At 42.2% G+C, this 19957-nt stretch overlaps 2 protein-coding genes across 9 annotated transcripts in view; one reads left to right on the forward strand and one right to left on the reverse strand.

The window, feature by feature from the left end:
• TSC2 (TSC complex subunit 2) overlaps positions 1-19746 on the reverse strand; it is a 33131-nt gene extending 13385 nt beyond the window's left edge. For 3 of the 8 annotated variants that reach the window (XM_035340061.1, XM_035340059.1, XM_035340064.1), the window contains exons 1-28: positions 19038-19175; positions 18092-18178; positions 17363-17473; positions 16393-16537; positions 16144-16261; positions 15607-15655; positions 15079-15204; positions 14653-14726; positions 14181-14307; positions 13383-13526; positions 13017-13154; positions 12697-12800; positions 11821-11902; positions 11054-11209; positions 10776-10892; positions 10101-10223; positions 9744-9850; positions 9003-9156; positions 8146-8268; positions 7704-7838; positions 6992-7181; positions 6472-6565; positions 6052-6154; positions 5737-5831; positions 3074-3205; positions 1146-1310; positions 353-505; positions 66-178 (exon numbers count right to left, since the gene is read on the reverse strand). In XM_035340061.1, coding sequence (XP_035195952.1) covers positions 66-178; positions 353-505; positions 1146-1310; positions 3074-3205; positions 5737-5831; positions 6052-6154; positions 6472-6565; positions 6992-7181; positions 7704-7838; positions 8146-8268; positions 9003-9156; positions 9744-9850; positions 10101-10223; positions 10776-10892; positions 11054-11209; positions 11821-11902; positions 12697-12800; positions 13017-13154; positions 13383-13526; positions 14181-14307; positions 14653-14726; positions 15079-15204; positions 15607-15655; positions 16144-16261; positions 16393-16537; positions 17363-17473; positions 18092-18178; positions 19038-19175 — 3403 coding nt within the window. Of the gene's footprint in view, positions 1-65; positions 179-352; positions 506-1145; positions 1311-3073; positions 3206-5736; positions 5832-6051; positions 6155-6471; positions 6566-6991; positions 7182-7703; positions 7839-8145; positions 8269-9002; positions 9157-9743; positions 9851-10100; positions 10224-10775; positions 10893-11053; positions 11210-11820; positions 11903-12696; positions 12801-13016; positions 13155-13382; positions 13527-14180; positions 14308-14652; positions 14727-15078; positions 15205-15606; positions 15656-16143; positions 16262-16392; positions 16538-17362; positions 17474-18091; positions 18179-19037; positions 19203-19713 lie in introns of those variants that run through there. The other 5 variants (XM_035340062.1, XM_035340060.1, XM_035340063.1 and 2 more) reach the window with 3 other exon arrangements.
• A 69-nt stretch (positions 19747-19815) lies between these two features.
• NTHL1 (nth like DNA glycosylase 1) overlaps positions 19816-19957 on the forward strand; it is a 6144-nt gene continuing 6002 nt past the window's right edge. The window contains exon 1 of the mRNA XM_035340089.1: positions 19816-19891. Within this exon, the coding sequence (XP_035195980.1) occupies positions 19816-19891 (76 nt within the window). The remainder of the gene's footprint in view (positions 19892-19957) is intronic.

The following is a 19957-nucleotide window of genomic DNA, read 5'->3' on the forward strand; positions in this document are numbered from 1 at the left end:
CTAGGACACTTAAACCTGTAACACAGCCCCAGCAACGGCAGTAAGACTCCAGTATAGGAATTTACCAGACATGGATCTGACTCTGTTGCGAGAGCTTCTGCAAACCTGCTGCCCAGCTTGAGATTCCAGTTTTGCTGGAGCTTCTTTAGTTTGTCTCACTTGCAAAACAGGGTCTGAGCTGTGAAAAAAAGATATTGGTGATATTGAGAGAGGATTGTGTCATGTTGGACAAATACAACAGTCCTCTTGTGGTAAGAGGAAAACCTTAGGAAAAAGAAGCACAGTAACAATGGTGGACATTTAAAAGTGACTTTGTTAGGTGGAAGTTTCTAGAAATGGGAGCAAAAGTTACCTTGATTCTGTGCTGCTTTGGAACTCTCCGGAGTCTAAGCCAAGCAAGGACCTTGTCCCTGTTCCAACACTTGTAGTGATAGTCACCAGCTTATTACCAACCAGCCAGGTCTTTGTCCTTCCTCCAGCCAACAGAAACTCACCCACAGGAGACCTAAAAAGACATTTGTAATGAACAAAGCTCTCAGACTGCAAAGCACAGAGCCTCCAGAGGCAGCTCCTTGTAACTACGTAGGAGATACTGTCTGTTTTCTTCCTTTTTATGGCAATTGAAACAAATTCCCCAATCGATGTATGTGTTACCCACCAGGATAAGAGATGAGCTAACTTTCATATCATTGGACAGAAGCACTACCACTACAATCCCAGCCACACATTACAGAGCGTTAAGGGAACAAGGCTCGTCTGGGCTACGTGTCCCCTTCTGGGAGGGTTTCACAAGAAAAGTGCCCTTGATTTGAAGCCAGCTGGCATGGTACTCAGTTCTATAGCAAAAACTGCTGTCATCACGCAAGGGCACGGAGCAAAGCAGTGCTCACAAACAGCATGCCACTGGGGCTACACAACCTTCAGTGCATCTCCTCCTGATCAGCTCAAGGCTGAGGACAAGGCTGGTTGGCTGCAATGGACTTCTCTCATCTAACTTCATATTTACCCAAGGCAGATTTTATCTGCAAGGAATGGCTCCTAGGCCTGCCAGAATTTCAAGGGTGTCACAGCAATTTTCCACTGATAAAGTAAAATGTGAACCTCAAACAAAAACACTTCTCCCCTAGTCACCGACTGACCCCTACCTCTTTGGCACCGCAGTGAAGTTTGAAAAGACGTATCGGGCCATCATATCCAGACAGGTCTCGGTGAGTTCCAGGTGGAGATTTTTTAAGTTGTCATCAGCCTGAGCCATTGAATTTTCATCTGCAGAGCCCAGGCTTGAACTAGTGATGGATGTCTGTATCCGACTAGAAGAGAACGTTTCCAACTGACAGATCACATTGCAAAATGTTTATCCCCGTCACCCAGAAGACAGTATGATGCAGAACCACCTGCGATACATGCATGTGCCAGAGTAGAGAAGTGGCCAGACATTAAACCCAGGAGGTAATCAAAAAATTTTTGGATCTCCTTCATGTCGTGCTTTGTAGATTGTCACTGGAGAATGCGTGTTTTATCTTGAGACTGAGAAACGTTTAAATGACCACCAACTGACTAGGCCAGGCCAGTGCTCTCTGATGTCTGGTGGCCCATGGGCAAGTGCACCAAGCAAATAGGGAACGGCAGCACCATGCTTTGAATTGGCTGATCTATAGGAAGGGCAAGATTCTCTGACATAAGCAATCTGCAGAGTTTCCCAGGCAACATGTTGCCCATGAGCCATAAATCAAGTCTTTCTAGATTTAACTTTCTAATACTGTGGTTTACTTTTCCCTCTGTTACATCTCTTTCACGTATTGATTTTCTTTTTCTCCAAATAAACGCAATAGATATGTCTTTTTAATTTAATTTGAAATAGAAAAAAATTGCACTCTGTATAGGCCGTTGGCACGAGACTAGAGAGTAATTGTGCCTTCAGATTAACAAAGTTAGCAATGCAATTTAAAACAATTGCAATAACAGGTTGGACTGGGATGCTTTTATAAAGAAGACTCCTTATGCCATCATAATAAAAGCTACGCTGAGGTACAGCCAAATATTTACAACGTGACTTCTTTGGCATCACTGAAGTTAATTATCTGAGCTTTTAGCTGCTACAATTTGCATATTAATACAAGAGAAAAAAAAAATCACCTAATAGATTAATGAGGATATCAGAGAATCAAGTGCCAGAATTACATTCACAGTCTAGTCACGTCAGTGTCTTTCCACTGAATAACGTATAGCTATGGTCAAAAGCACAAATACATGCAATAAAATTCTACGGATAGGAACCCTTAAGGATCAAGGCACAAACATTCAGGTTCAGATTTCCAATCAACACAGCAATGCTATAGACAGCAATTTAACTTTCAAGGGAAGCAATCCAAAAATAGGTTTAAAAAACTAGCATAAACTGTTTCATCTTTCATGTGAGCAAATCCACGTCTGTGATTAAAACGTATTTTCTTTAGTCATAAAAGCAATAGCTTCCTACAGGCTGAGCATGTTTCACCTTTCACTGCTCTTTGGAGAGACAAATGAAAGTTTTGATGTCCTCGTTTTTTGACCAGAATACTTCTGACAGTCCCCTGTGCATCAAAAAACAAATCCCAAATGCAGGCCAGAACTGTTCCTCATAGTTTGGAAAGAGGGTCTACACGTAAGTTTGCAGAGTATAAAAAGCATCTCCTGCAGCAAGTCACTGCTTAGAAAGCTGAAGTTTCAGTGGCTTTTAACCAGTATGCTCACTTACACAGAATGCAACCTTTTTCTTTTTCTTTTTTTTTTTCCCATCACCATGTTTTGCAAATAGATTATTTTTCTTGCTAAAGCATCAGAGAACAGGGCAAAGCAGACATACACAATGCACGGGGCAACGTGGCAGCCCGACAGCCGGCGCTGAGAAGCCATGGAATATCCATGAGACTTCCCCAAAGCCTAGACTGTGGCTAGGACCAGGTTTTTTTAATGTGGATCAAAGTCATGCAAGCATCCCACATGCAAATCCACCCTGCTTCCACCCACCCTTGCAGTAAAATTTCCAAGTGCTGAATTGCTCTTGGATTCTCCCCATTTAAAGTGCCTCTACCTGCGGACCACATGTTCAGACACACTGATGCTGCGGGATCGGAAGGCATCAACTGCAGAGGATTCTTTCAGCTCTTTCACTGGAGGAGAGTTATTCAAGCCTTGCTTTGCATTTTTGGCTAGTCTTAAACTACTAGGTGGAGAAGCACCAAGCCCCATAAGAGGTCACAGGAAGGGAGGAAATCATTGAAGGGATGTAGGTTGAAAGGTCACAGGTCACAGGGTCAATATTGGGGGATCCCGGAGGGTGATGTAAAATAAAACAAATGCCAAAAAAGGAAAATAAAAATTAAAACGTACAAACAAGCAGAGCTGAAAGCATTAAAAAGACAAACCACATTTTGAAAACAAGGTTTTAAATGTGCTACAAAACAAATGAAATTAGTACATGTTAAAACAAAAAAACTGATTGAAATGATTGTTGGAATACTGAACTGTTAAACAAAGGCAAGAGAATGTTACTGCTCATTTGGCACAAAGTTCTCAAGTCTGAGAAGGTTTGTGCAGTTCATCCACCTCTTGTGTTATCTCACCTCAACAATTCAGCACAGCTAAAAAAAAAAATTGACTACTTACACAAAGACCAGATCCCCAGATTCTAAAACGCTTTACCAATCCCAGGTAGCAGCACATTCTTCTAAGAGAGACAGGAATCTAACATTGTCTAACATTGATAGGCCTGGCCTGAGCCTGAACTTCAACTCTGAACCACAAAAACTTACCAGGGTCGGTGAGAGGTGTCCCTTGGCTCAGATCTTGAGACACTGGGGGAGACTCAGCCTGTCTGAAACTGATCCTTCTCGCACTGCACTGCATGGATGCGGGGACAAGAAGGCAAACATCCTCTCCACTGCTGCTGACTGCATGATGCTTTTGTCAAATAAGCTATCTTACTTCAGGTGGATCAAGATAACCCACTTGACTTTCAAGAGGAACAGAAAAGAAGATAAGCCTTCACACTGTCTGGTGCCAACCACATGTGGCAGATGACAGCAATTAACATCGAAGAGGCACTTCAATTAGTCACAGCTGAGCTGCGTGCCTGGCTGGGTACCAAGATGTAGGTAACAGTTGGTTCAGCAGTTCACATTGCCTTATATAAAATGAAGATGCCCATTTAACCCTTTTGACTCTTCCTAAACATGATTTGCTCTCCTACTTTCAGTGAACGATTACATTTTAGATAGTCACCAGAATGGATTAGAATTTATTTCTCCTCCTCCTCCCAGTGACCTCTGACAGATTACATTTTGGCCACAACTGGAGATGAGACCACAGAGAGCAGAGGCCCACACTCTGAGGTAGTCACCTACACCAACATCGTGCCATTCAGCAGCCTTGAAAATTGTTGGGATCTTCATCTCTTTCAACACCCAACACCTTAGCTAGAGCAGAGAAATGCTTATTCTTTGGGGCTCAAAGCACAAAACCCAAGCACACAAGCTTCTCAAGCAAGGAAGCAGTTATCTGCTCAAAGCTGTTTCTTTTCTCACTTAGCTAGAATCTAAACTCGAAAGCAGAGGCATCACTGCCATTCTGGTGTGTCAAGTTGCTGCCTGAGCACAGCCCACACTCCTCAGCAGAGATTTCTACCAAAGTGATCCTGTAGCGTTAGGGAAAGCCTTTAGCTCCAGTAGTATTCCAACCCGGTTGAATTTAACGTTTTTTTGAAAAAAAAAAAAAAAAAAAAAGATCAGCTGAAATTCTAATTCAAGAGACAAGTGTCAAAAGGCTTCTCTTCCAAATTTCTGAATGAAAGAGGAGGAGATGGGAGAGATGAAACACAAAACAGGGTTTACAGCTATAGCATTAGGGCAGGGATGGTGTTTCTTCATTGCAAGATACTCGTTGAGCCTTGCAGTTAAAGTAGAGGCACTTTCCCCAGGGTTCAAATGTCACCGGATGCTTACTGCATATTAACACTAAAGCAAGTTAAGTGAACCAATTTAGGTATGTCCTACAGGTAAAATGACATTAGAGAACCCCTGAACGCCTTCCAAGCAATACTCTTCCATCCCTGCAAATGTTACTTTGAAAGACTGCTGACAAGGTGCATCCTGACTTCTGAAGATACCAGGCTTTGCTTAAAACTGACATTCTGGTTTCAAAATTTTAAAAAAGGCTCAGGCCATTCAGCCACAGAAAAGGCAGCAGTCTGCCACCCTCATTGACTTGAGCAGTATCACTATGGAAAAACACATTTTTTGCTATCTTAATTTATACAGGTTTCTATTCAACGTAATTTATCTTGCAATCATTTTTAATAGTCATTAGAGATCAATTATTAAAAGGAATTAACACTACCAATATAAGTATGGTTCTCTACTACTTCTGGTATTACCCTTCTCTATTCTGGTAGCAGTGTACCTGAAAGAACCATTGCTTTCCAAAAATAAACAACAAAAACCCCACATCTTAGTGTAAAAACTTATAGAACAGACAGTGATGCCTTCATACGTACTACTGTCAGACAGGTTTGATTTCAACTTCTTACCAAACTTAGTTTGTCTTTTACCAATCCCTGACCTAAAGAGGTTTACTTTGCTTGCTTAAATGCACTGTCAGATGTTGGATAACTAGACAGCTTCCTTCCAAAAAACATAGGAATGGTGTGAGCACGACAACAGGGAACACAAGACCCTCCTGGAATCTAACATCATTTACCTTTTGGGCCGCTCATTGAGGCTTGTACTACGAGCTCGGAAACTGTCCTTCTCAGGCGTGTCATCAAAGGAGAGGAGGACATTCGAGCGCAAACCCTGCCAATTGAGACAAACAGGTAACAGTCTGAACGAGCAGGACTTGCAACTGAAAGACCGCAATCGTGGCCAATGCACAAGAACTCACGTTTAGTCTTGAAAAAGAATTTAACAAGAAAATGAGTTTTTCTCTGGCTTCAGACAGAACCTTTATACTTCTCAAACCAGAATAAGCTGTCATTTTTATTTATGTACTGTTTGATTCAGTAGTACCCATTACCTTTGTAATATAGGGGACAAAGTCCTTTCGGAAGGGAAGGCGACACCGAATGAACCACATAGCTATCACGTGGTGGGCCAGGCAAACAATGTACTGGTTAAACCTAGAAGAGCAAAAAGATCTCCACAGAGTTTAATGCTGCAATAACGCCATTCCAGAAGTGAACAGAGGGACTTTTCTATCTGAGAAATACGGCTACTCCTTTACCCACTGTAAGTTTCAAGAAAAGAAATTCAGAGTTCTATTTAAGAAAAACAGACCTTTTGTCTGAGGAGATTATGTCCCACCTTCGGAAAAGGCTTGGAGATAGAATGAGCAATACCCAACACATCACCTTGATCCAAGTAATACCAAAAAAGCTTATCTTAATCTCTTTATTTTACAGATGAAGTAGAAGAAGCGTGTTTGCTATGAACTTACTTGGAAGGGTTTGTGTATGGTAGGGAGATGGCAAACACACTGGCATACTGCTCTGCTGCAAAGTTCCTGTAGAGGTGAGGCAGCCTTGCTAGAGCTAGAACAGTTCAAGAAGAAAACCAACACAGGTGAGGTCTGAACATGAGCTGTTCAATACCAGAATTCAGTTTAATTTGAATTGTTTTGTTTCTTCTAAATCATCAGCTGACATGAATACTAACATCATGGGGTAACTTCACACTATTTAAATTATAAGCAACAAGGCAGTGAAAACAGCTTAGTATTTCCCATCGCTGCATGGCGGCACTGCACAAAACATGCCTCTTTCTTCACTGTGTGCAAGCGCCTTAAGTAGAAAAGCAGTAACAACCAGATGATCAAACACTGATATTTTCAGGATGGTGAAAGGGCATTACCATAAAACAAGAATTTGCTGACGAAATGCAATCAAAATATTATATTTAATGCAACCAAAACATTTACAACTGTAGAAGCTCAAATGTAGAAGAACATTACAACTTACTTGAAAGAAATTCTAAGAGAGGGATTGCCATGTTGGCTGTAGCAGAAATGTGGGTTAATTTGACTATTAGGACAGGAAGCGCCTTTATGATGATGTCAGGCATCTCGACACTACAGACAGAGAGTGCCACAACGCACTGGTTCGCACAGCGGTAAATAAGACCATGTTCTAGGCAGTACACTATTTCACGCTGGAAGAGTAAAAAAGAAAAAAGTCGTAATACAGGGAAGAAAAAACGTGCCATACGTTGAAGTCTCTTGACTTCAGTTAGCATTTCAGAGTAACTTGCAAGGTATCACTACCGCGAGGCCTATATGACACACATGAATTCTTATCCAAAATGCACTAACACAGAATCCTAAAAGAGGCTGTATGTATTCTAGGCCAAAATCTTACTATGGGGCATTATCAGGTAGAAATTTTAGAAATGATTACTTAACCTTCTGATTAAATACAGGGATGCATCAAATCCTTTTTACGGACAATTTTCGTGTCTTTCTGTTCAATTTCTACATTTACCAGGATCTTCCAGCAGGAGGTAAAGTTTCTCAGCAATGTGTGAGTGGGGGAATAGGTATAGATGGAGAACAGTGAAGCTAGCTAACCGGACAGTTACTGCTGCACAACATCAGAAAAATGAAAGAGAAGGAAATACTCCACTATGCAGGCTCAGCCCTGTCACTTCCCCCCCGACACACACGTTTCCCTGTACCTGTTTAGCCTTGTCCAGGTAATTATGGTAAGATATTAAAGCCGTCAGCACTGGTACTACAGCCAGATGCAAATCGGTGCGAGAAAAGCCTTCTGGGGTACCATGGAGCCTGTCAGTCGTCTTTTTGTCTGTGAGCTAATATATCACACGTTAAGTTAGAATATCTTATACTAAGAATACTCTCTAAAAGGCAGTGGAAAGGCACTGCCCACAGCTACCTTTGCAGGTGTATACATATACAATATCTATATAAAGAACAAACACCGGTTATTAAATACCTAAAACAACCCTCACAAAAAGGGAAGGTGAGTGAGGATTGACAACAAGCATGATAGCATACTAAGAATACTATCCTACAAAATACTAGACTGAAAAAAAATGAGAAAATATTAAACAAAGTAAGAATCTGGTGATTATACATTAGTAGGGCATGTGGCATTACCATATTGCTCAGTGCAGACGCCAGGAGGTCTATGTTACAAGGAGAAGTTAAAAATAGCACTTTATAGCGGAGAGATTCTGGCAATTTGTTGAGGACCAACTTCAACACCTTCCAGTCTGTCTCCTGGAAAGAGAAAAAGAAAAAAATTATGGTGAAAAATTTTGGTATGATTTCTGTTCAGTTTGAAAGCAAGACCAATCACATTTCAGACACACCGTTCCTAGGCAGATGCATTTCTTGCCATGGTAGCTACATAAAAAGAAGTGACATTTATCTGTCACAAGTTCCTTCCTGTCTCTCATCCAGCTCTAGGTGCAATACTGGCACTGAAAACTGAAAAACGACTTGTATCCAGACATGACCGAGCTCAGCCAGACAGAGCCAGAATTCAGCTCTCCTAACCACTAGTACAAATGAGCTTCCAGAGCATCCTCTCAGAACGCAACGTCTAAAACCAGCATTAATGAGCAGGTTACATATATATTTCATTAGCAACCGAAAACATTACCATTTCTCATTATAGTTCAAATCTTGCAATTGGACAGTTTCTCTTAGTTTCAAATGCCCTTTCAAAAATAGGAGATTCTTTGATCTTTGTTTAACAAATACATTTTTGCCTTTGTTTGCTCTGAAGCAGAGCACAACAAAAGCCTTGCTGAGTTCCCAAAGAGCTGAACTGGTGCTCCGACTGGTGGTTATGAAGTTGTACAACTACACATAGGTGCTCAAGGAGGAGGATTTAAGTACTGCTTTTCAGGTATTACTTAGATTCTCTGGGATGGCATTCCCAGATGCCAGACATCTTCAGTTGACATATTTCATACGAGGATGGTAGCTGTCATTAAGGGGGGACATACTTGCTTCAAACACTGTAGAAGGACGCCAAAGACCATCGAGTATGGCAAATGCCCTATACGAATGGTGGTGTTCTGGGAAGGCACGCTGGGACTTCCTGAAGGTGGAGAGAGCGTACCAGTCGGCTTTTTCTCGGAAGCTCGCTTCTCTGCTTCTCTGCAACATGGGAATGCAGAAAAATAATGTAATGTAAAATGAAGACGAGAACAGCCTATCCACGTTACCTACAATGCTACCCCATCTGGTAGCTAGTTTGAGAACCAAACAGCAACACAATACTATTTTCAATTAAAAAACATGGGATTGCCAAGCAGACCAAGGTTTCGGTTTGGTCAGGATAAATGCTTTTTCTATCCAGACCCCTAGTAAATTTAGAGATATATCCCTTGTAGTGTTACACAGAAAACATCAGAACAAGCTATAACATTAAAATAGCCAGATCTGTACAAATCATTGAATCAAATCTCAATAGGAGAACTGGTTCCAGACAGGAAATAAAAAACATTTTTGTGAATTTTTGAAACAGAAATTCCATGGCTGAGATTGATAATTCTGTAGATAAGTCATTTGAAAAAGCACAGAGTTATTAGTTGAGGCTATTCTAAGCTGTAACTATAGTCGCCTAGCAAGAGATTCATCAGGATTTGGAAGGTTTAGACAAACTGGAGATGAACTATTAAATTCATGCAAGCCTGTAGAATAGTTCTGAAAATGGCATTTGCTAAATGCTACGAGAAACCTACACAAAGTCACATAGACAGTAAGGGCTGAATCTCACTGCCCCATCCTTGTTGGAAAGGCCAAGACGGTGGAGGGAGTCCGCTCGAAGCATCAACAGGAAATCAAATACCTGCAGTAGAGAAGACAGTGGAGTAACTAAAAACCCAGGCCAGTCACATACTCTCCCACCTCCCATTCTCCCACCTGCAGGTACAAAGGGATTTCTTCCAGATGCTGTGGCTGTTCTGTTCTCGTACTAGCCAAGAAACATTTGATTTTGCTTCTGACCACCTCTACAGAACACACTGCCTATATGCAATCCAAGATTCCCAGAGACAGCATGCAGCTCGTGACCTACCAGTACGGGTGCCTGCTCATACCTGCAACCTGATGCTGCTGGCAACAGCTAGGCTGTACGAATACATATAATGGCGCTGGACGTGGTGAATCAGCATCTCGTACACCCGCATCGCATGGCTGGAAGGCAAGCTGTAGAGTTTTGTCTGCAAAGGAACAGAAACACAATCTAAAGGCAGACTGACACTGGTTATTCAGAAATGTTTATCTGCACTGAGAATTCAAGAACAACACAGCTAAGACTTGTTCCTGAAAGCAAGATGAACAGACCGCTCCGGTCAGAACCTCTGCAGAGACTTCAGAGCAACTTTGCCTGGCTTCAGAAGGGCAGTGTTCAGAACAAACAGCTCTTTGCAACTGCTTCAACTGTATCTCAGGACATGCTACCCAAACACAGTGGATCTATTCAAGGTTATGAGCCAATCTCCTTTTGCTACAGTTTATGAGCACATCTGCCCTCCACACGTGAAAATGCACTCATATTCACTGTACAACAGAAATTAAGAGAAAAAACCATTTAGCAAACAGTCACACAATACCCAAAACAAAAGAAGTGTCCAGAGAAGTTAAACTTTGAAGTGTGCAGATCAAAAGCCAGACAGTACAAGTTATCTAAAAAAAAAAAAAAAACAAAAAAAACTGGAGTCTAGCAGAAGACTATTCTGAAGAACACTTATTTAATACCCTGCCATGTTTACCTGAAGAATTATCAGGAGTCCAAGAACTGCTGTCTTGACATCCTCCAGCGAAGCTGAATATGATAGCAAATCCCTCTCTTCCAGTTCAGATGGAGATGAGAGAGAATGTGCAGCCACCTGTTTAAAAAAAAAAAAAAAACACACAACACTTTTAAATCTGCAGCACAACTTTTATTTAATTCTATCTTGGAAGATCAAACAAGACCACAGCAAGTCACCCTTGCCGGAAATTCTGCTCGGTCATGATGCTAATGACAGTTGAGCAAACTCTGCCTCACCTTTTCTATGATATCAAGCAAGCTGTTAAAGTGATGCGTGTTGCAGCCTTCAGCAAGGTCTACAAGTAGCTGAGTGGCCAGTTTTCGAACTTGATGGTCTTTATCCTCTGGAATGTGAGCCAGCTGAGAGATCACAACCAAGTTTATCAGCTCTTCCTGCAAGAGAACAGACTTTAATAAGCCTATACATTTTGCTGTCAGTTTTTCAGTCAGCATGTTAAAGAACAAAAACAACGCTGGTATCAGCCTTATTCCTCAACTAACCATTTGGTTCCTTGATCCTTCCTCTTCCCTCCAGTTAAGTATCTCTGTATATCCCTCCTTCCAAACATTTAATGCTTTTGTTGAACTTGGATTCAATGTTTTGGCTTTCATTTATTTTACAGATGATGTCAACAGTCTATTTGAGCCTGAGCTAAGGGAATTCTGCGGCCTTTTTTTTGTTTTGTTTTTTGACAGGCAGGAAACATGACAGTAACATGTTTTCACAAATCTTCAGGGAATCCAAGAAGCACCTCTGTCCCTTCTGTCCTCTGACACACTCTGGGTGCATTCCAAGGAACTGAAGACATCTCCTCTCTCAGACAGCTTCCATCTAGGATCACAGTTAAACTGGAAGCACCAAGACAAGCCAATCTGCCCATGTCAGATTCTGTTCAGACCTCACCTTTTTAAAAAGATTTTAAACTAACTCTTCATCTCTCACACCAGCCTTCTGTTGCCTTTAAGAACTCGCATGTAATCATCAGGAACAGACAAACACATACCTCATAGAACTGTCTGTTAATGCTCAGTACAAAGGACAACACATCCAGAACTTTAATACGAACAGCGCTGCGACTTTCATTCCTAAAATAGGAAGAGCAAATTCAAGATGAGTAAAATGAAGTTGCTGGTATTTAGGTGAGGAGGGAAGAGGAGAAAAGGAAAATAAAACTAAATCAAACTAAGGATTTTTTTAAGAGTTAGAACATTAACTGTTAGAGGGCAACTCGGCCTTCAATTAATGTCTCTACATACAAAATCAGATTCAAGAACAAATGGAAGCTAGAATCCCAGTTCAACTCTTTTCCTACAATTCAACTTTTACTACTACTGAAAACCTGTAACTGCAGCTTTTCCACTTCCAGTCCAAGCTAGGAAGCGTGTGTCAGAAGAACAAGTGCACTGGTAAGCAAATTCAAAATCAAACCCAGCAACATTTCACAAATGAGACAAAAGTTTTGTATTGGTGCACGTTGGTATTTTAGAGCAATAACAATGTTTTTAGGAGTGCCAATTCAAAGACAGTTACTACTTTAGTATTGGATAACCACAAACAGCCTCAAGGCTTAGCAGAAAATTCTTGTTTGGTGTCAGAACCATAAAGTGTTGTGCAGTGAAGCACGTAACTTCCAAATTAACTGGAATAGCACCATCCAATGGAAATAAAGGCAAGTACGGAAAAAAAGGAACACAAATAACTCAGTGGTAAGATTTTCTTCTATTAAACAAAATTCTTTCACATACTATGTCCTGGAACTACCATACTTATTATCAGTCACTCACTAACATTAAAACTTCAGAAAACAAAGTAGTTAACATGGAAAGGTGGCAAGAAATATTTGCAAGTACCTTGTATTTGTAAAATTATGATTTCATACCTGAAGAATCTCTCCATTAACATCTGCAGGTTGTGAATCCAACCATCTTTGGCAGGATGAATGGACTGTGCTCTGTATGCTATCAAGTTCAGTACAGAAGATTCCTTTCATGGAAAGATTAAGAATTTTTTTAGTGTATAAACAAATACAACACATTCATTTTTTGTCCTCCCTCTAAGAACAAGGCTCATGCGCAAGGTAAGTCCTTGCTGACATTTTCTAACCACTTGTTATTTCAGGACTCGCAGTTTTCAATGGTACTGAGTAACAAAACTGTTTCAACTGGCTGTAAAGAAAGAAGATAACAGAGAGAGTCTTACTGGTCTCTGATCAGCACATCTTTCCACCAGCTCAAAAAATCTCTCTTCAGAGCCATGAAATTCATTCTGGTCACAGAGTTCTTCTACTGTAGTCAAAAGGTCATGTACAATGGACTTAAGTTCTTGGCTCTCTAAACTCTGAAACAAAAGGCAAAAACAATCCTAAAAGACTTCCACTTTACCAGAAAGTACTAACTTTTAAATACCAACAGAAAACTCAGCTGACAGCCACAGTATCGAGAATAAGGCCAAACCTTCATCTGACTTCAAAGTGCACTAGAGCGTACAAATAGGAGATGAATTTGCAAAAATATTTATGGCGCAGTCTTTTAATTGAAAGCACATCAAGATAGGCTGAACACGTACCTGAAGCTGTTGCAGTAATCGCTCAATGATGTCCAAAAGGATATCCCATGTTACAGCCTGCAGCTCCTTCCCATACTTCTTTATTAGACGTGTTATGGACAGAACTATCTCATAAGATACAACTGCATTGGGACATGTCATGGCCTGGAATACAAAGTGCTTCAGTGAGTTAACAATTTGTGAGTCATGGTCAGAAACCCTCTCAAATTCAAATGGAACATGCCTTGCTCAGTATGAAGCTAGCCTGAAGGCCAGTGATATACAGATCTAAGTCAACATACACAAACACCAAAGCAAAGAACCATTTTATGAAGTGGTTACACCCTCCTGCAAGCAGTTGTAGATCAGATGTCAAATACAGCTCCATCTTAAAAAGCAGGCATGTGAGGTTTTAAAGCTACTAACTCCTGCCCGATCCACTTGGACAAGAAAATTATAATGGAGCTCTGAAGACACTGTCCCTCAAAGTTTTGTACCACACACTACAAAGAGTGAGTTTTTGCTTGAGGTTTGCTTTTTAAGCTAGCATCCACAACATAGGTATTTTATAAAAAGAATTCAGAGTTTGCATTTCTGGCCAACAGAGAGATACAGATACTCCAGAAGGAGGCCTCAGTTTTAAACCTAAAACCTCTGTTGTTTTATTCTTTCTCCACATTTCATCCAGCATAACCATTTGCTAACCTTCAGGCATGAAAAAAAAGATTTCTTTGGTGTAGGGGACTACATTTTTGCTCTAAATCTGTGCAAGCCTGGATGTATACCTGATTAAAAAGTCCCTCCAGCATCCCATCTTACCTTGAGGAACGAAGGCAGCACTGAAGTTGGGGAATTCTTGAGTGAATTGAGGCGATGAGCACCCCAGAGAGCCATCCCAACGAAGAACACGGCTCCTCTCAGCAGCGCAGCATCCGCCATGTAAGCTCTGTGAACAGATGGAAAGAAAGCCTTAGACCATGCTAGGGCACAAGACTCGATAGGAACACACACTAACACGACAGTAATTACCAGCTGTCATACCTTTGAGCTTTGCATAGCACTTTATAAACATTAAATGTTGAAAACCATTTAGTATGATTTTAGTTTTAAAGGAAGGAAAAATAAATTCAGAAAAGCTAAAAAATGAGCATTTCAGCAGCCTAACTAGGAAGAGGATTCACTTCTAAGCACCAGAACTTTCAGCCTGTTCTTCCAAAGTCAGTGATTCTTTGTCTACCTCAGTGGGGCCTCTACAGAATTGCTAGTATTTGGTTAGATGGACCTTCTTTACCTGTCTTCCATGATCCTGCACATGTTGTAGATGGCACTGTGTCCCAAGTGAGTTCCCAAAAGGTTGCGCATAAGCTGCAAGTTCAAAGAGAACACTCTGATTGTTAAAACACTCCTTAGGCTAAATATGCAGACAGCAGGCCAGCCAAAACTGTTTATGGTTAAGTGTGTTCCATGCCATTTACACACAACAACAGAATAGGTAGCCCATCACATCAGCTGAGATGGAAACACAGGTAAGTTACACAGAAATGACAGAATTCACACTAACAGCATGCTGATTCCTTAAATTAATAAATGTTTCAAGTATTGTTTATGCTTAAAACCAAACTGAAATTCATGGCAGATGTTTGCATGCACGTGGCTCTTCATCTGCGAGTCCAAAACAGTGAAGATATTAGAAACAAAGCTACGAGAAAGTTCTGACCTTCCAGCATGGCTCGCAGAGCTCCTTCACATTGATGGTACGGCACAAAGTGATGATAAATACTGGCAGGTTCTCTGATGGCAGACAATTATAGCAAACAACAGCATCTAGGACTTGCAAGGAAATCTTTGGAAAAGAGAAAGATAAAATGGTTATATGCTTCTCTAGGATCAAAACAGGTTAAAACCTAAGCTGACAGACCCAGGAAATTTTTTGGAAGTCAAAGGGGATTGAGGTACGTTTTTTTTGTTGTTTTTTTTTTTAAACTCAGTGCGGTATGGAAAGCCATAAAAAGCACTATTGAAAAACCGAATTGCTTATCAAATTCATGCATGCTCTCTTTCTTTTAGAATAAAATTAATATTTGTGTAAGAGACGATGGCTTACAAACACTTTATAACGTTGTATTAACTCTCTTCTAAGATAAGAATAAACTGGGATGAGTCTGATGATCTGACTTTATTTGTAACAAATACAGTTCAAAGAATTTCAAAGAACTCTAAGTACTGAGAGAGTCAAATTACTGACCTCTATGTCCACAGATGATGAAGTCTGAATGCACAAGATGCATATCTTGCTGTTAGGAAAGAACATTTAAATTATAATTGTTTGCTTAATATGATTTTAGTCAAATTACAAAGAGCCAAACCAGACAAGTAAACTGGCGTGTTATTTTCCTTATCATTCCCCCACTTTGGCTTTGTTGCTAACATTCCTAGAACAGTACAACCTTTTATAAACAGTTAGGTTACAGATGCACTTAAATGACCTCTCAGTATGCCGATGTTAATAAAATAGCAGAGACCCTCCCTTTGTGAGACTAAGCAATGCAGGCAGGTTAATCACATGAAATGGGGAAAACACATGCAACGCTTTAAAATAAAACGGATCTGAGCATTGCAAGAAAATCAAGTGTTTTTCAGAAGTGTCAGGTATGACTTGGAATGAAATAGATCCAGGTCAAATGAAAAAGATTCCACTTAATCTGCATATTGATCTGCAACTTTGCCCCATAAAAAAAAAAAAAAAAAAAAAGAATAAGCATTTAGGGGTTAAAAAACTTACTGGACCATGTCAGCTACATAGTCTTCCAGATAGCAGCTGTTGAATTTCACCAGGTTTACTAAAACCAGAAGGAACTCGGAGGACAAACCAACATCCATCCACTGTAGTACAAAGTCAGCTAAAGGAAGAAAACGAATCATTATACTATGCTTTCTATCCAGAAGTGTTATCACCTTTTTCTTTTATCACTGAATACCTGCCCCTTGGCTTATTCCCAGCAAATTTAAGAGAGGTAAAGACAATACTTACCTAACTCTTCTTCCAAATAAGTGATGTATCGCCCATTCTCTGTTAGAGCCTTGAACACTTCGAGCCGTTCATGCAAGTCTTCATTGGAGGGATAGTCCTTAATAACTTTAAAAAAATGCGCTCTGAGAATTCCTAATCTCTCACCCTTAAAAAAAAAAAAAAAAAAAAAAAAGAAAGTGGGGGAGAGAAACGACAGTGTCAGTAAAAAAAGTAATAATAATAATAATAAAAAAAGACCTGGACCTGATCAAGGTCTGTAACAGTAATCTTGATGCTTTAAATTATTTTACTTTCCTACAGGCTACAGAAGTCTTGAAAATACTTTCATCTCTACTGGCTACTGACAATAGCTCATGACTTCTCAATCTGTTCTAACATTTATTCAGCAGAATTCAGGGCTTAGAGGTGTTTTGTCCAGCAACACAGACAGCATCCAATACACAAAGTAAACCAAAGAAACTGCAACGGACTGCGCTGTCAGGAGAGCATTTAAAAACAGACAAACAAAACAGAATTGATACCTATTTTTTTCTAAGCATCTACCCTTATTTTTTCAGGATACTGGTCTGGTACAGTCTTATGTTTGAATAGCACACTGTGAAATCTGAAGAATTCATAGCATGCTTAAGTTGCCCAGGCTAGAAATGCATCTCGTACAGAACTTCTTGCACACTTGACATGCTGAAACATCAAAAATGGCTGCAGACTAGGACTGATATGCCTAGACAAAGACCAATAAAATTTGCTTTATTATGCCTGAACTTATCCCAAAGTATTCTTTAAAAAAATTTATAATAATAAAAGTCAAGCAGATTTAAGTTAAAAGGCTGCCTCTTCCCATTTACTCTGCACAACCAAAAAAATAAAGAAACATGGAGAGTCAGAGAAAAAAGTTGCCTGATATTTTTCACGCCATACTCTGCATAAACCCCGGTTCAAGTACAGTGTTTCTTCTAGACTTTGTTTTCACCTGTCCTTGAACGATTGACTTCAGCAGATGAAGAACAGCATGTCTGGCTTCAGCTGGGCGCTCTGGCTGGAGCATATCGGCTACCACTTTCCATATAGCTTCCACCGCATGCTGAAAACAAACGTAAGAGGCAGTAGTAGGAAAGGTAAGCTGCTTCTGGGATCTTCACCCAGTAGAGGCCAGTCATTAATTATGGCATGTTAATGGACAAGACCTCCAGGGACCTCATGGCTGGAGTTCCCTTTTCTGAGGGACGCTCTCACCTTGCCAGCCATAAGCTCAGGCGAAGCACGCGTGATACCAAATCCTGGCCTGTACAACACCCTGCACCCCAGTACCCAAAGTTCTTCATTCACACAACATTTGTGCAGAAACCTTCACTTAAACGTGAGTTTAAAACCAATCTGAAGTTGTTTATTAACAGGACAGGAGGAGCGAGCGAACACCTCCCCTGCAGGATTAACATCATCTCCTGCAAACTGTCTACAGTTTCTCTGTTCACGAAGCCCGTCAGCTACATGCTCTCTGCTCTGCAGCTGCTAGGCTGGACCAGACTCATTTCCTTGGCGTGCGGGCCACCCTTTTACAGGTTTGGACAGCACAAAATGTTGCTTCTGGGATTACCAATTTGAAAAGGCGGATTAAACTACAGGAACCTCATATGATAGGCCAAGAGCTGTTGTTGAAATTTTCAAGCTTCAAACATTCAGTGAGCACTTTGAAACCTACCTCTTCGATTTTTTTGGTTTTTGCCACTTCACAGATTTGGCTGATCGCTCGTATCCTATTACTTAACCCACATTCTATGCTCAGTTCCTGGAAAGAAATGGAGAAATAAGCTAACAGCGTATCTTATTAGAAACACTTATCCATTTCCCAAGGGGGATCACGAGCTGTTTGAAAAAGGAATTACGCATTTGCCCAAAATGATCTAACTGTTAGTCATTACTGGAGCTTTTCAGGAATTTCTCCAGAAACTTTTTTCCATGAGCAAATGATGATTTGTCAGCACGGAACTGGAGCCAAGCAGCTTTTCACTCCACGACAAAACATCTCATTTTCTTTAGAAAAGTTAATAACTCGCCAGCTGTGGCACTCATCCATACACAGGAGGCAGGTAAGGGAGGGATATAAGGCTGGCTCTCCAGCTTCCAGCAGCACGGCTGCTCCAGCACAGAGATTAAGGGATTCTGGTCTCTTTTTCTCTTGTATGTGTCTTCCTGCCTATGTGGCAACTGTTCTGTTTATGGACCTGCTGGACCAGTTACTGGAATCTTTTTTTTTTTTTCCACAAACCCATGACATTTTAATAAAACAGAAAGTTTCCAGCTTGCACTAACTGCCACTACATAAATTTAGTCAAGCTCAGACTATGCACGCAAAGCAACGTATTTTGAGAAAACACCCTGCAACCTGACAGAACAGAGGATAACATCACGCCGTAAAACATCCCTAAACTATTCAAACTCTGAATAATTAAAATGCTGTAACTTCCAAGCACGCAAGTTTTACATCCATTTCAATAGAGTGAACTGCGGGATACGGTAAAAAGGCAAGATCATGGAGGGAACAAATGGCACAACAGAAAGGAGAATGAGCAAGTCCTCCTGACTGTGAGTGCCTTCCCAGGCAACCCAGACTCTGGCCCCACCGCGACCACAGTCACCTCTCACACCTTGAGTATTTCTGCAGTGATGATAAACTCTGTTTGCTTGCCCTCCGATGACTTTGAACTTCCCCGGGATGTTCCCAGCCCCAAGAGATTCTTGAACTTCTCCTTCAGCCCAGAATCCTTGCTTTGAGGCTTTGCCATTGCTGACTAGCGAGCAGCGCCGAGCCCCTGCAAACACAGAGCGGGTACTGTTAGGGGAGGCCCAGGCAGAACCTTCAAGCCCAACCCCACCGGTGCCAGCCTTCACCACGCCGCATTTACCAACGGCTCTGCTGTTTCAGGCCACTTGAAGAGGGAAGGAGCCGAATGCCGAGGGTGAAGCGGCGAGGAGCGTGCCTGAGGAACCCACGCTAAACCACCCACCCGACTGCTGCAGCCCGGGCAGGCAGCAGCCCAAACCCCTGCTCCCGGTGCGAGGAGCACACGGCGCCCTGAGCTCACTGCGAGCCCCGAACGTGCCCGAGCTCCCCGGGGCTGTCCCGGCAGGGCGACAGGGGGGCGGTACGTCCCGGGCAGGCACCGAGGAGACACCGGGCAGGCCCCGGGCAGGCATCGAGGAGGCACCGGGCAGGCCCCGGGCAGGCCCCGCAGCAGCAGCAGCGCCCCCCCCGGCCCCCCCCCGCCCGCCCCCGCCCCCGCGGCGGGCCCCCCCCCCCCCCCCAGGGCCGCCGCCGCTCACCCGCCGCAGGCCCGGCCCCGGCCCCCCGCCCCCGGAAGCCTTCCCCGCCGCTTCCGTCGCCGTGCGGCCGCGGGGCGGCCTGGGGCCGGTAGTACCGGGGCCATGTGTGCGGCAGGGCCCGCGGCAGGCGGCGGGCGGGCGGCACGGCGGCTCGGCAGGGCCGGGGCCGGGGCCGCAGGTACGGGGAGGGGAGGCCGCGGCCCTCTCGGGGAGCCCCCGGCCCTCTCGGGGAGCCCCCGGCCCT

Source organism: Oxyura jamaicensis, chromosome 14 (assembly GCF_011077185.1).
Source record: "Oxyura jamaicensis isolate SHBP4307 breed ruddy duck chromosome 14, BPBGC_Ojam_1.0, whole genome shotgun sequence".
Lineage (NCBI taxonomy): Eukaryota > Metazoa > Chordata > Aves > Anseriformes > Anatidae > Oxyura > Oxyura jamaicensis.